At 28.2% G+C, this 15,647-nt stretch overlaps 1 protein-coding gene and 1 non-coding gene across 5 annotated transcripts in view; one reads left to right on the top strand and one right to left on the bottom strand.

The window, feature by feature from the left end:
- Positions 1 to 15,647, bottom strand: part of LOC105210043 (ras-related protein Ral-a) — a 43,372-nt gene that overhangs the window by 15,714 nt on the left and 12,011 nt on the right. For all 4 annotated transcript variants that reach the window (XR_008471289.1, XM_054231297.1, XM_054231295.1 and 1 more), the window contains exons 2-3: positions 2,375 to 2,704; positions 2,135 to 2,295 (exon numbers count right to left, since the gene is read on the bottom strand). Coding sequence is in view for 3 of the 4 variants with exons in the window: in XM_054231297.1 (XP_054087272.1) it covers positions 2,135 to 2,295; positions 2,375 to 2,527 (314 nt within the window). In the remaining variant the exon portion in view is untranslated. The remainder of the gene's footprint in view (positions 1 to 2,134; positions 2,296 to 2,374; positions 2,705 to 15,647) is intronic.
- Trnar-ucg (transfer RNA arginine (anticodon UCG)) lies at positions 14,856 to 14,928 on the top strand. The gene has a single exon. It is a non-coding gene; the product is annotated as a tRNA-Arg (tRNA).

Below are 15,647 nucleotides of genomic sequence, written 5' to 3'. Positions count from 1 at the left end.
TGTTTGTTTGTTTCTTTTCACAATCAGTTTTCCACCAATTTTGAAGTCAATACAACTACTTTACTGATTTAATTAATTGAATTCACAACTTAACCCCATCAACACAGACAAAAAATCATTCAAATCTTTTACTACTCCCCAAAAATACACAAATTTATAACCAATTATTTGATATTATTACAACAACAATTCAATTACAATAACATAAGAGAGTGGAATTAAAGCGAAGGTTCATTCATAATTGTTAGTCAAGCCTATCCTCACGAAAGCGAGTCAAAAGAAAACGAACTAAATTAATAAAACTAATGGACTCCAAAAACAAAAAAAAAAATAAAAAAACAACCACCAAAACCCTCGATATCATAAAACACACTGGATGGGGAAAATTAATGTGAAATAAACATAAAAAGTATAAAAGAAAATATGCTCTATAGAATAATCATTTAAAGCTCCCTATAGACTCTATAAGAGAAACAACAGCTAACTTTAACAAGCTATTAGCCGCTTTTGAGAATAAAATATACTTTTTCTTAGAGACAATATTTGAAAGTCCCAATGGATTGACTAAAAAATACCTGTTGGCACATTTTAGCTGTTTTCTTTGCTCTTTCTGTTTCGGTTTACTGTTGCTGAGGCAACATTTACCCTCAGCGGCGGCAGAGGGTGAGCACACGTCACGTGATTTGTTATGCACCCTCGCTTTGCGGCAGGTGAAACATGTCGCTAACGATAGACTAAGTAACATACTTTTAAGCGCAAACACATTTACATACCTGCAAACGTGCTTTCTTACATAGGAGAGCAACGCACCTGCGGCCCATTACCGGGCGCACTTTAAAAACTGTTTTATATGAAGTTTTGTAATTTTCGTCTGCGTCAAGTTGACGCCGCCGTGTGTAGTGGATCAATATATGGTATGCGCTTGAGCTTGCATGCCTACAGAAGAGTGTTATGCGGAAGTTGAGCAAACATTCGACTTGTTTACGTGACATGTCGACATTAAGGTCGACGCCATCACGCTGGCAATACGCTGACGCACAAGGATTTGTGTCCTGGCGTTAACTTGGCATTTTACGGCCTAATGGCGGAGTGGGTATCTACATATTTATATGGGTATTATATGCATTTAACGGTTTTATGGTTTTAAAGGCGTGGCAGACAGTAGCATTAGTACACTAATTGAGCACATTTGGCGCCTTAATGAGGTCATAAGTTAGACGTACTTGAAAATATGGCAAATAAAGTAAATTATATAAAGAACGCTCGATGGAAAGTTAGTAGTATTACGAAGAGAGGTTCCAATTATGAATTATTTAGCATTTTATGAGAAGTTTGATATCAGAATAGAAAAATATTATAGGAGCCTAGGGTTTATACTAGCTCCTACAATAGAGATCAAGAATGGTGAAATACTAAATATCGCATGATCTCTTATAAAATATCGCATGCCACATTTTGAATATCGCATGCTACTTTATGGAAATATCGCATGCAATTTTTTCAGTGCTCATGTGTCATCGAACAACGTAGAACAAATACTTAAATAAAATTTTATCAAAAGTTAAATAATAAAAGTAAAAAAAAAAATTAATTAAAAATAAAAAAAAATAAAAATTATAAATAAAAAAATATATAAAAAAGTTAAAAAAAAATATACATATAAAAAAAGTTAAAAAAAAAATAAAGTTAATAAAAATAATTAAAAAAAAAAGATTCGTTTTTAATAAACGATTCCACCCATATTTTGGAAAAATAAAGAAATCTGCAACAAAATTTTTCAACAAATTTCATCCAATCGCCACTAACAACCGAAAGCGATAAGGAGGCCAAATCAATAAAGAATATACAAATAATACGCGGTAGAAAGAAACACTAAACAGTGTTTGCGATTTATACGGTGAAAATTGCAGCTATTTACTATACAACGAAGAAGAATGCATGAAAAATGGCAAATCATAATAACCCGCTTAAGCTTTAATGACAGCAACTCTCCAACGCATTCACTAAAACGCCGACTATAATTTGGCTAACAAATCACAAGCTTAACAAATGGCAAATGATAGACAATAAGCAACCAAAATTGTTGTTGTTGGCCAAATGTTTATAGCATTAAGTGTTACACACAGTCACTCACCTGAATTCTTGTGTTGCTTGGAAGCTTTCATCGTCTGTGATTGAGAAGACACAGAGGAAACCCTCACCGCTGCGAAAATAATTATCTCGTATGGCGGCGTAATCCTCTTGCCCGGCAGTATCCAATATATCTATTTGTACTTCTTCGCCATCTAAAACGACCTGCAAACGCACGAAAGAATTTATTTATTTTAGATTTTCAATTCAATTGTGAATGCATTTCGCATGCAAGATGCTGCACCTTTTTCCTATAACTATCTGCTTTGGTTGGTTCGTAGTCCTCCACGAATTCGTCGTACATGAATTGTAGTGTCAGCGCCGATTTGCCAACACCACCGCTGCCCACCATTATCACTTTGTGGAGCGCGGGTCCGACTGTCGGTTTTTTACTCATTTTGTCTGACTGTTGTTGTTGCTGTTGTCGCTGCTGCTGTGTTAAGTGTTTGATTTTACGCCGTACTTCCGTTGGCTGTTTCCGTTACTTTATTTATGTGCTCGCCACAACTGTATGTACTTAGCCGGTAGTAGTCGGTGAACAGTGTGTTTTTTGTTTGTCTATATCCTGGTTTGACTGTAAGCAAAGAAATAAAAGTGGTGTATTAATAGACGGGAAAGATATCAAAAAAAAAAAAAAATTATAGGTTATGTACAATTGCGAACTATCACTTTCGCATTTTGCGTAAAAATCCCATTAAATGACAGCAATAAATGTGCATTACAAAAACACGCGAGTTTTCTGTAGTCTGCCATTCGAAATGTATGAAATGAAATTTCTCATAATTGCTGCACATAAAAATTAGACAGCGATGTCAGTGTGTTATCTACTATTGCAGCCGACCTGCTGGGCAGGAAGTTGTAAAGCAACATGACAGCAAGTGACGTTCATATCCTCGTTGCACAGAGTATTTTTTTTTAGCAATTATTTAATGGACCAGTATTCAACATTACTATATATAATTACACTAGTAAAGCAATTAAATTAGTTCCAGTTTTAATCGTAGTTGAAAGTATTGTAGTAAAGATAAGCTATAACATCGGCCAATTGGTATATTATTTAGTATAGGTTAGGTTATATAACCTTGTTTTAATCGTGAAATATAAAAAAAATGTTTTTTTTAATCAATAGAATGAATCCGTTTGATCTCAAAAAAATTGAGTAAGGTCCCAAAATATTCCATATGGGATAGTTACCGGAAAGAGACTGCTTTCCACTCAATGAATAGTAAAAAAAAGACCACAAGTAACCAGTCATACTTTTTACTTATAGAGATCGCCATAGGTGGTATCCAAGGATGCCACTGAGAATAAGCTAATTTTTTAATCAAAAAACCAAAATCATAAAATTGTGGAAATCAGGTTCCTTTTCAAAGAAAAACTCAGCATTGTTAACATATTGTCAATTCCATTTCTTATTTCGACCTGAAGTACATCTAACAAAGTATTCTGACGCTCAGCGAAAGAAAACCAAAAAAAGTGAATTAAATATAATTTATATAAGGTTTGACAATAGATTTCATAAAATTGCATTTATCTGAATTAATAATATCTCCAAAATACTTAAGACCAATATGTCTTTTATCAAATTTTGTAAAAATTTTGTCAGTTTTATTTTTCATGAGTGGTAATCCTGTTCAAAAATATGTATAAATTGGAAACTTATCATATACTTTCTTAAAGACATTCTAAATTTCTCTGGGCATAGATTGTAGAATTGTTCAATATTTGATTCTAGTTTTATATTTTTCGATAGATGATAAACCATGATCAAGTTCTGTCGGAATCAAATGATATTTGCATTAATTTGTGTACAAACGAGTGTTCAATAATGGTAATTTCCGTTTTTTTTTTTTATTATTAAATATTTATACATTAATCTAAATTAATGTTATCTCCTTCAAAATAGTCTTCATTTCATATTATGTGATTACTCAATTTTTAGGCTAGTCTTTGGCTCGTTCAGCGATTTATCGTATGCTTGTAAAATGACAGTCCTTTAAGACTCTCTTTATTTTTGGAAATATGAAAATGTCACCCTATGTCATGTCTGGCGACTGTGGAGATTGGGGCATCGTGGTACTATTGTTTTTTGTCGAGAATTCATGAACTAGCAACGAAGTGTGGGCTTTTAACAAACGAAAATTGTGAAGCACATAAAAATACGTGAATAGATAAGTGATCTAACGATACAGGTCTACGGATATCGGTTATCGTTTTCAATATGATTATGTATTTAAACGAATTAAGAGTGCTATAACAGATTCTAAAAACGGATCGACATTTTAAGGTTTGGCAAATGGTTATTTTTAACCAAGAATCCACAATTTATTAGCTACACAATTAACCAACTCGTATATGACAATAGCAAAGTCTAAATTTCTCTGGAAGATTGTATGGCAGTTAAAAGTATAGATTTGAGTTACAAAAGAACTCATTTCTATTTGAAGAATGCTACTGAGAAAACAGTGCTTGACCAGAAACAAATTTAGACTCGTAAACCCTACAGTTGTAAAAACGGAGATTTCGGTTGTCAAAATTTCAAAATTCTGAAGAGTTAAAAAGTGGCATATGTATCAGAAAACATACGAAAATAGGTCTCTTATACATACAAAATTTGTATGACTCACAATGAAAAACTAATCTACAAATATCAATAAAACACATTTATAATGTCAAATGAAGGCTATAAAAACTGCAATCGAGTGCAACACTTAACGATAATCTGCAGTTATGTACTGAATGAAAACCAAGCATATTTATTACATAATGCGAAAACCAAAAGTAACCAGACCGGAATACCAAACCATCGGAATAATGTCAGCAATGCCAAATTGGGAAAGTCCATCGGCATTTGTACACAACAAATGGACGACAGTCAAGCAACACAAATAAACACACATACATATGTTTTGAGCTTCATACAAAAATATTCAACATAAAAGTGGACAAACCAATTTGGGACAAATGCAACTGAAATGAAAGTGGATATGCGGTTATTAAATAACGGCAGCTAACATTGATGTGCGATCATATACATATTTACATACGCACATGTACATATTTATATGTTTGTATGTATCATATATGAGCGTACTTTTATGCATGAAAATGTGTGGCGAATTGTAGAGGAAATCTATTAGTTGGGTGTGCAGAGAAATTTCGAGTATTGTATGTATGTTTGTGTGTCTATATAAAGCTAATGATAATATCAAAGAAAATTTTCATAAAATTTTTCTCATTGCTGCAATCTGCCACAGGACAAATAAACATATTTTTACAAACATATTTGCCACGCTGGATGATGATAGATAACAAATGGAGCTCCACCCAAAAACTGGGTGCAATGACCCAAATGCATGTAACCAATCAATACAAAAGGGTGATTTCTCAGTCAGAGGGACAAGCCTATATTTCTATATCTGTATGTATGTATACAAATATGTATATTATTGTTTGAATTTTCCAATAAATTTGTATTATTTTAACCATGACTTCAGCTGCTTTCAAACAATTTCTACGCTTACATAAAAAGAGCAGCTGCAAAGAGGGTCTTGCAATGTGTACTTCTCATATATAGTACATACAGGCAGACATACATACATATAAAGTAAACAAAAGTCAAGACATCAACAATTGCCACCAATGTTTGTGTGTGCTGCTGTGCGTTTTTATTTAATTTGGCACGAGAGCGCGCAGCCGCCACATGTGGCCATATGACCGGCCGGCTGGACGGCTCTGGCTAATGGACCAGTCTGGATTTGCCGCAGCGCAGCAAATGGAGAAGCACATAGGCAGGCATATAAAGCAGAATACTCGTAAAATAAAAACGTACACATGGAGAAGTAGTAAAAGTTATGCTTTTTTAGATTTCATATAATTCCCGATGCGTTCGACTTCTTTTATTTAGACTTGTGTGCAAGTGTGTGTGTGTATGCGTTTTGAGAACTAGCAGATTCTAGTCAGCCATTTGACAAGCGTTGTTGTGTTCACTTTTCTTCTATTCGCTAAAAATAACTAATTGTTTGCATAAATAAATTTCAACTCTTGTGCTGATGGAGGAACAAATGTATGTATATATATAAGTACGTAGGAGTATGCGCAATTGATTTGACAACTCGACTTAAATTTAAATGAAATTTTTTAAAAAATTTGGTTACTCTGCTAGATCTGCTGGAGATCTGTTGGAAATATCAGGAAAGTATATTTTTAGCTCGTCGATTAGTGAACTAAGAAGCGATAGAAGATAATGGGGAAACTTTATATAGAAGGGTTACAATATATCACATATAATCGATACTCAACCATATCGACCTTTCGTGACCGTCGATGAAACATGGCTCCACACTCCCATCCACATTATACTACAAATTAGACACCGTTCGATTGTTTGTGTTTCCGAACTTGAAAAATCATACGTCTAGCAAAAATCTGCGTGGAGCTACAAGAACTATATTTTTGTCAGAACGATTTGAGAAGAAGGGTTAAGTTTCTCGAGTTATTATAAGACTATGTTTAGAAATCGCATTTTCCAAAATATTCTCCTTTATCTAAACAATCTGGTTAAAGAACTGTTATAAAGTATTTGAAAGTAACTCAGACTTCCCCTTTTGTATAATTTAGCAACTATTTTAAGAACGCAGCAATTTGCGCGTTTCAGTCGTAAACATAAAACAATCAAAAAGCAATATTTTAAGTAACCAACTTGAAAATAAACATTTCTTAGCATAGTACGCGCATATTTTGTATAAATGTACATGAAAAACACCTGTAAACAGCTACATAACCACTTGAATCACAACAAAAACAAAACAAGAAACAACCGCAAGAATTCCAAAATAACGTCAGCGTGTGAAGAAAGAAGATAAATGAGTAAAAAACATTGTTGCAATTAAAAACAAAAAAATATATATATTTTTGAAAACTACATTCAATGCCAAGTACACTGTTAAAGATGAAGACTAAAGAGTTTCGAAAGACTTCGGGGAAAACAAAATCAATTGAAATTAAAAAAATTAACAAAATAAAAAATAAAATAAAATAAAAAAATAAAAAAATAAAAATAAAAAATAAAATAAAAATTAAATTAAATTAAATAAAAAAATAAAATTAAATAAAAATAAAATTAAATAAAAAATAAAATAAAATAAAAAACAAATAAAATTAAATAAATTAAAAAATAAAAAGTAAATAAAATTAAATAAAATAAAATAAAACAATAAAAAATATAAAAATAAAATAATTTAAAAAAAAACAAATAAATAAATTAAAATAAAAAAAAACAAAATAAAATAAAATAAAAAAATAAATAAAAAAAAAATAAAATAAAAATAAATTAAAATAAAATAAAAAAAAAACAAATAAAAAAATAAAATAAATAAAATAAAATAAAAAAAAATAAATAAAATTAAATAAAATAAATTAAAAAATTAAAAGTAAATAGAATAAAATAAATTAAATTAAAAAATTAAAAGTAAATAGAATAAAATAAATTAAAAAATTAAATAAAAAATAAATAAAATAAAACAAAATACTAAAATAAAATAAAATAAAAAAAATAAATAAATAAAATAAAATAAAAAAACAAATAAAAAAATAAAATAAATAAAATAAAATAAAATAAAAAAATAAATAAAATTAAATAAAATAAATTAAAAAACAAAAAGTAAATAGAATAAAATAAATTAAATTAAATAAGAAATAATAAAAAATAAATAAACAAAATAAACTAAAATAAACTAAAATAAAATAAAAAAAAATAAAATAAAATAAAATAAAATAAAATAAAAAATATAAAATAAAATAAAATTAAAAAAAAAAATAAAATTAAATAAAAAAATTAAATTAAAAAAACAAGTTATTTTAAATAAAAAATTGATTAAAAAATAAAAAATAAAATAAAATAGATGAAATTAAAAAATACCCTTATACGAAATAGTAGTTTCACCTTTTTAAAAGTATTCACCCCATATTCTATTCTTTTGACATAATTAAACTGAATGCCGTTCGCCAATGATTCGCACCTAAAACAAATAAGTAGTAGCGTATCTAATGCCGAATATGGGTTTTGCGGTTGCTCAGTAACTAAATATGACATAGAAACCGCATGACTTATGTTAGCGCGACAAATAAAACCAAAACGAGTAAAACTATGAAATCAGAGATATTTTCCAACACGTAGAACATGAACATCTCTAAAAGTGCCGACTAACGAAAAAGGTAAACGATTAGGTAAGAATTGATTGGCAACAATTGTATTAGAATACAATATTGGCAATGAATTGAAAAAGTAAACAATCACATGGATCATGAAACAGCACAGCTCGCGAACACATACAGAAGATAATGGGCGCCCACTACATAGAAGTTGTAAATATGTATGTACTTTGGAAAAATTTAGCATTGCGAGTAGTTTGAAATTGTTGATAATTACATTCTACATAAATAAAAATACATTCTTACTTATTTATAAATTTAAAAATTTATGACTTTTCAAACTTGTGTTTACAATAGATTATAGTGCTAACTTAAAATAGTCTTGTTTATTATTTGTAAACGCACAAATAGACATCTGAGGTACTTTGACTAAACTCTGTAGAAATTTCAGGGTCACTGTCAGGGATGATTTGACTGATTGATATTTGTATCTAGTATCAGAAAATTTAAACCTTTAGAGGATCTTTTTCACTTTCTAAAATGGTATAAGAACGACTGTAGAGAGCTAATACTTTGAAAATTCCATAAGAAATAACTTTTGAGACATTTTAAGACCATTATTTTTTCTCTATTGCAGATAATGCTATTATATTAAATTTAGCCCTTAGCTATTTAAATATGTTAGGAACGAGAATTTATTTTAGCCTTAATCTGGACTATATAGGTATATTAAAGACAGTAAATACCGATTAGACCCATACAAAGTAGTTTCATTTCAAACGTTCAAACCTTAAGCGGTCTGCTTTTAACCCTTGGTTTCAGGATGAAGCAAAAGTAACAAGATTTATTATAAAAAATTTAACCTTTTTTAGACATCGACGATTTTCTTTATTGCTCGATTGAAACGATCTATCAAACCCTCGATCAATCAACCTAAAAACTAGCAATGTTTCTCTCTTGATATTTAGAATTGTTCCCTTATTTTCAAGAAAGAGTTTTACAACATTCTCGATGAAATCTAGCGCTGCTTTGATAGTGCAAATATTACTTCCGCTACTTTCTCTTTCTACATAAATGATTCAGCCGAACACGATACAGATGACTGCATACTTATAATAGTAGCATGAGATATTTAATTCGAACATTTTTTGTATTGCTATTATTACAAAGCTTTATTGTGTCTATAAAGTATAGCGGCGAATGTAAATTTGTTAGTGACGGCATTGAAAAGTGGCATAAAAATACAATTGAAATTGAAATTAGAACAAAAATTTCATTATTTGTTTCCCTAACAAAGTATAAACATGTGCTAAATAAAACAATAAATTCACTACAACCGCTAAATGAACGATAGAAACCCGAGCGCACATACATAAAAATAACAACAAAAACAAAACTGAGACCTTCATTTGAACACCCACAAAAAGGCATCAATTTCAATATACAAGTAACAGAGAGACGATCTGAAACAAATACTATATGTAAATACATATGGCAGATCGCAAAATACAACCGCGTTTTGTCACCATATCATTAAAAGCACCAACAAAGAACTGCACAATAAAAAAGAGAAAAGAAAAAAATATGCAAAACAGTGAATATATCAACAGTTTGGAAACCGTAAACTTAACAAAAAATAAATAAATAAAAAAAAACAGAAATTAACATAAAACAAAAGGCATTTGAAATACAAAAAATAACAACAACAATGCGTAAATATGTATGTCACAACAGCTGGCGGACTGTATAAATAAAATGCTGAGGAGAGATTATCATACGCTGCGTATGAGTAACAAATAGTTGGGGTGGCACCACTTGCTCGAACTGGGGCAGCAGGCAAATAAGCAAATAAACAAACAAACTTAAAGGCAGTCACATTTTAAACTAACTGACGTAGGTATGTGTAGTTGCTTATAACAAAAAATACGGTTAGTGTTGACAGTATCAGCACCTACTTGTCTGCTGGCGTTCATATCAGCTCATTGCTAACTATTAGTGTGTAAATGGCAAAGCTAAAATACAGCATATTTAGTAATTCGTAGGGAGAATGCCGCAAAATGTCAAATAGAATATCACATAACAGATGTGGTTTTGGAAAAAAAAAAATTAAAAATTTACAGACAGGGTGGTTCAAAAACTTAATTTTAATTTAATGTGTCCGGTATATATTTTTATAAAGATAACTAGCAGACCCGGCCACACGTTGTTGTGGCTAAGGTATACACTAAATTAAGTTGGTCCAATCTTGGCTTCGACGACGATATTGATTACGCGATTTTGATTTATGTTACGCAGCATGATTACAACTCACACTACTTTTAATTGCAATTTTAAATAGTTTGGGATAATTGACTACGTCATCCTGGTTAGTAGCTGTGTCAACTCTCCTGGACCGAAATTCTAAATTGTCGCATTAAGATCATCGATATCTTTGTTTTTTTACCACCAATATATCATTCAATCAGTCATTTGTGGTTATCATATTGAGGTTTCATGTCCGGAAAACTTCTCTTTCGAGTCAATGAAATGACAGAAATCTGTTGGAAATGCTATTAATCCATCGAGGTGTCAACTGCCAACTTCTTCTACAATCGCAATTTTATATTGTTGCAAAAACACTCATATGTTAGTTGTTAATTGGCGATTGTTTATGTGTCACCACAATTTAAATGATTTTAGGCATGCGATTAGCTCGTCAGTAACAGTTGATCCAGGAATTATTGGAAGAGTCTGGCGTAAATCACCTGTTAACAGAATCCTGACTCCCGCAAAAACGTTCACCGACAATCAAGATATTTTAAAGTCCTGTGCAGTACCTCCAGCGACTACTTGAATATTTGGAAAATCTTCGTTATAGCGCTATTTTTGGCGATTTTGCCGACTGGTGTTTCGTTCATTTGCAATTTAGGAGTGATTTCAAGGCCGAATGTGCCGTTTGTTTGCCTACTAACAGGTGCCAAGTTGCCCCTATTCCCGTTAACCTTGGTGGTGAAAATTAGTGAAATTGGTTCTGGAATTACATCAGCCCTCTTATACTATATATGATGATTTTCTATTGGACTTTATGCCGAATATATAGGTCAAATTGTGTGTTATCTTAATAAAAATAGAGCAATAAATTGCGATAGTATAAAATACTCGGTTGGACCCGAACTTAGCCTTTCCTTATTTGTTACAAATTGTTTTGGGCTATCGACACAACCTTATACAATTGAACAATAACAAAAATATTTTAACAAAGCAACAATGACAACCTTCAAAATATTATTTTTTTGTTTTCTCTTTTTATATTTTTCTTGTCAACTCGAATAAAATTCTCTTATTAATATCTTCCTCGCAATTTTTCCATATTTACTCACTTTCTAATCTTTTTCTGGCCTTCCACGAATATTTCAAGACTAAAATTAGCCAGATCGGTTTGAACTTCAACAACCAATAACTTCCCGATTTTAGAAAATTTTTAATTTTCTTCGCGGAAAGTTAAAAAAATTTAGGGGTGGACCACCCTTAACATTTAGGAGGATGAAAAATAGATGTTGTTCGATTCTCCGCTGATATGCACGCTAAGATTCACGAAAATCGGTCGAGCGGTTTCAGAGGAGTTCAATAACGTACACCGTGACACGAGAATTTTATATATTAGATTGTGTTGAACTTATGTGCATAAAAAACAAAAAATCAAAATTTAAAATTTACGACGTCGAAAGAGTGGTTTAAAAAATTAATTAATCGAGGAATCGAACTTTTTGAGTATGTACTGATTATTTTTGTATTATAAAGAATCCCATTTTGACCTTCATAATATTCACAGAAAAATTTACATTTTATTAACTAATATGTTATAAAGGGTTTTTCTTTATAGCCATTTCTGAATTCCTAACATTTTTGTCTGCGCGCCGAAATTTATGCTATATCTTTTCACTAATTACAGCATTATGACATTGTTTCCAAAATTTTATATTCTGATAAGATTTTTTAGTACAAATTACATTTTTTTAATTTATAAAAATTAATAAATTTTTTTTATTTATAAAAATTAATAAAAAAGTGCTTTTTTTTAATTTATAAAAATTAATAAAAAAAAAATTTAATTCATAAACATAATAAAAAAATAATAATTTATAAAAATTAATAAAAAAAATAATTTATAAAAATTAATAAAAAAATTAATTTATAAAAATTAATAAAAAATGTTTAATTTATAAAAATTAATAATTTTTTTTTTTTATTTATAATAATTAATAATTTTTTTTTTTTATTTATAAAAATTAATAAAAAAATGCTTTTTTTTTTAATTTATAAAAATTAATAAATAAAATTTAATTCATAAAAATAATAAAAAAAAATAATTTATAAAAATTAATAAAAAAAAATTAATTTATAAAAATTAATAAAAAATGTTTAATTTATAAAATTTAATAAATTAAAAATTTTTAATTTATAAAAATATTAATAAATCTTATATTTTTTTATAAAATTTATACACTTCAAATTTTATTTTTATTTTTTATGTAAAAAATGTATGAACAAAACCAAATTTTATCTATTATTTACATTTAATTTATTATTTCCACAAAGAAGATATATTGTATATTACATTTGGACCACCCTTCCAAGAAAATTTAATTTTGTCTACTATAAACTAAACAATAAAATTCCAAACTAATTGTAGCAAAATTCCATTACAAAGTCACAAAGCTGTCACTGGTAAATTGGAACTAGACAACAAACAACAATTGCACTGTACAACAACAAAAAGAAAATTCAAGTAAAAGAGGCGAAAAATCACCCACCAACTGTCTCGAGATAAAAATTACCGCTAATCTTAAAGCGAAAATGAGTTCATGTGTAAATTAAAACAATACTCGAGCAAAACAAAGAATGCAAAAAACAAAAAAAATAATGATCCGAGACAAAGCAATTGTAACCAAACAAGATTACAGTAAGAAGAAGAAAGAAAAGCAGCTAGTGAGCAAACTATTCCAGGCGCAATAAGAAATGCTGCATGCGAAAACGTGCAACAATCCAATAAAAATAAAATAAAATAAAAAAATTCAAAGAAACAAGTCTGAGATAAAAGCTGCATAAAAAGTTAAAAGCAAAGTTAAAGCAACGGTACTGTTGTGTATTTGTAAAAAATAAAATAAAATAATATAAATTTATATGTACCATATATAGTGTGTATGTACGTATATAAACGCGCAAACGTTCGTGTAATAAAATAACACATAGAAAGTTGGTCACGCATAATTGCAAGTGACGCTGCAGCGATAAAAAAAAAACAATAACACGAACGCTGCGCTTTGCTCCGCAGTATAAAGTAATGAATATTATTATTTATACATATTTATTTGCATAAATTAGAAAAAAATCTATTATATTATGCAAGGGTCTAAATTTGGACGGAAAGAAACTCTTTTAGTCATTGCAATCAGATTTTAGTGCAAAAATTCACATTTTTATTTCTAATTTATTTTAATTTATTACTTTTGAATTTAGTGCAAACATGTACAATTTTTATTTTTAATTTATTTTAATTTGTTGTTTTATTAAATTTGTTATTTTCTGTCTCCAGTAATTCCACAATATACCCAAAAATATTTTATTTTCAGTGGCTACTTTTTTATTAGAAAGAGCCTCCCCTTATAAAAATATCTGAACATTTTTCTTTTTTGACTGCGCTCCGAAATGTAGGCTAAATTTTTTATGATTTGATTTGAAATTCGTGAAATAACAAGTAGGAAACCGTTAAATGGTATATTTCGGTAGGAATTTTCTACAAATATTCAGAAAAACTTTAATATAAATAAATTATATTTTATGAAAAAAATCCTCTAAATTTACTTTTTAGTGGTATAAAATATTTTTAACCAAGCCAATACCATTTCAAATCAATTATTAACAGTTCTGGAAGAAGCAAGCTCGCAGAGTGTCATTATGTCCATATTAACATTTCTTGTATTGTTTTTTTATTCACTGGGTGAGTCAACAGGGATTAGGTATGTCATATGTATTCAAATACTATTAATAATTAATCTCATAGCTTTTCTATTTTCTACGGAATTCCCTTCCATTACCAATCTATCAAATGAAAATATAAAAATTTCCTTCATTAAAAAATAGACTTTCAACACCAAACTCAACCCATGATGAATCACAATATTTATTTCAAATTAAACAATTGAATAAATAAATAAAAACGCCCCATATAAATAAATACCTAATCGTCTATTAAGTATTTTTTAAATTTCTTTGGACTAATTCGTTACCTCATAATAAATTTACTTTAATTATCAACATTTATTTATTGCCGCACTAAATCAACAAATAAATTAAAAAAAAAAGAAACACCTGTTTGAGAAACGAAAAAAAATATATTCAAATTGTTGTTGTATATACTATAATTTAGCGAAATGAACATAAGCCACGAATACAAACAAACATTGCTGCTGTCGAATGTGTGAGCTGCCAGCGAAGTAAGAATTTTGAAATTGTTCTTGTTATAATCAAGCAACGCTATGCGCACGCTCACACCGTAGTTAAATGGAACATTGTGCAAGTGAAATGACAACGACCGTGTGGCCTAATGGATAAGGCGTCGGACTTCGGATCCGAAGATTGCAGGTTCGAGTCCTGTCACGGTCGAAAGCTTAGAGTTTTTTTGTATAATTGTTTTTTGATTTTTTAATTTGTTTTTGCACTGCATTTAAATTTTTACTATAATTCATTATTATATTTTTTATACATTTTTTTATATATATTTTTTATATATTTTTTATATATTTTTTATATATTTTTTATATATTTTTTATATATTTTTTATATATTTTTTATATATTTTTTATATATTTTTTATATATTTTTTATATATTTTTTATATATTTTTTATATATTTTTTATATATTTTTTATATATTTTTTATATATTTTTTATATATTTTTTATATATTTTTTATATATTTTTTATATATTTTTTATATATTTTTTATATATTTTTTATATATTTTTTATATATTTTTTATATATTTTTTATATATTTTTTATATATTTTTTATATATTTTTTATATATTTTTTATATATTTTTTATATATTTTTTATATATTTTTTATATATTTTTTATATATTTTTTATATATTTTTTATATATTTTTTAAATATTTTTTTTACTATATTTTTACTATAATTCATTATTATATTTTTTTATTATATTTTTACTATAATTCATTATTATATTTTTTTTTTGTATTATTTATTATTATTATAATTTTATATTTTTTTATTATATATTATTATTATAATTTTATATTTTTTTATTATATATTATTATTATAATTTTATATTTTTTTATTATAATTTTATTATATT

Source organism: Zeugodacus cucurbitae, chromosome 5 (genome assembly GCF_028554725.1).
Source record: "Zeugodacus cucurbitae isolate PBARC_wt_2022May chromosome 5, idZeuCucr1.2, whole genome shotgun sequence".
In the NCBI taxonomy this organism is placed as follows: Eukaryota; Metazoa; Arthropoda; class Insecta; order Diptera; family Tephritidae; genus Zeugodacus; species Zeugodacus cucurbitae.
Note: the sequence above shows the minus strand (reverse complement) of the source record. Positions and strands in the feature narration are given on the sequence as shown.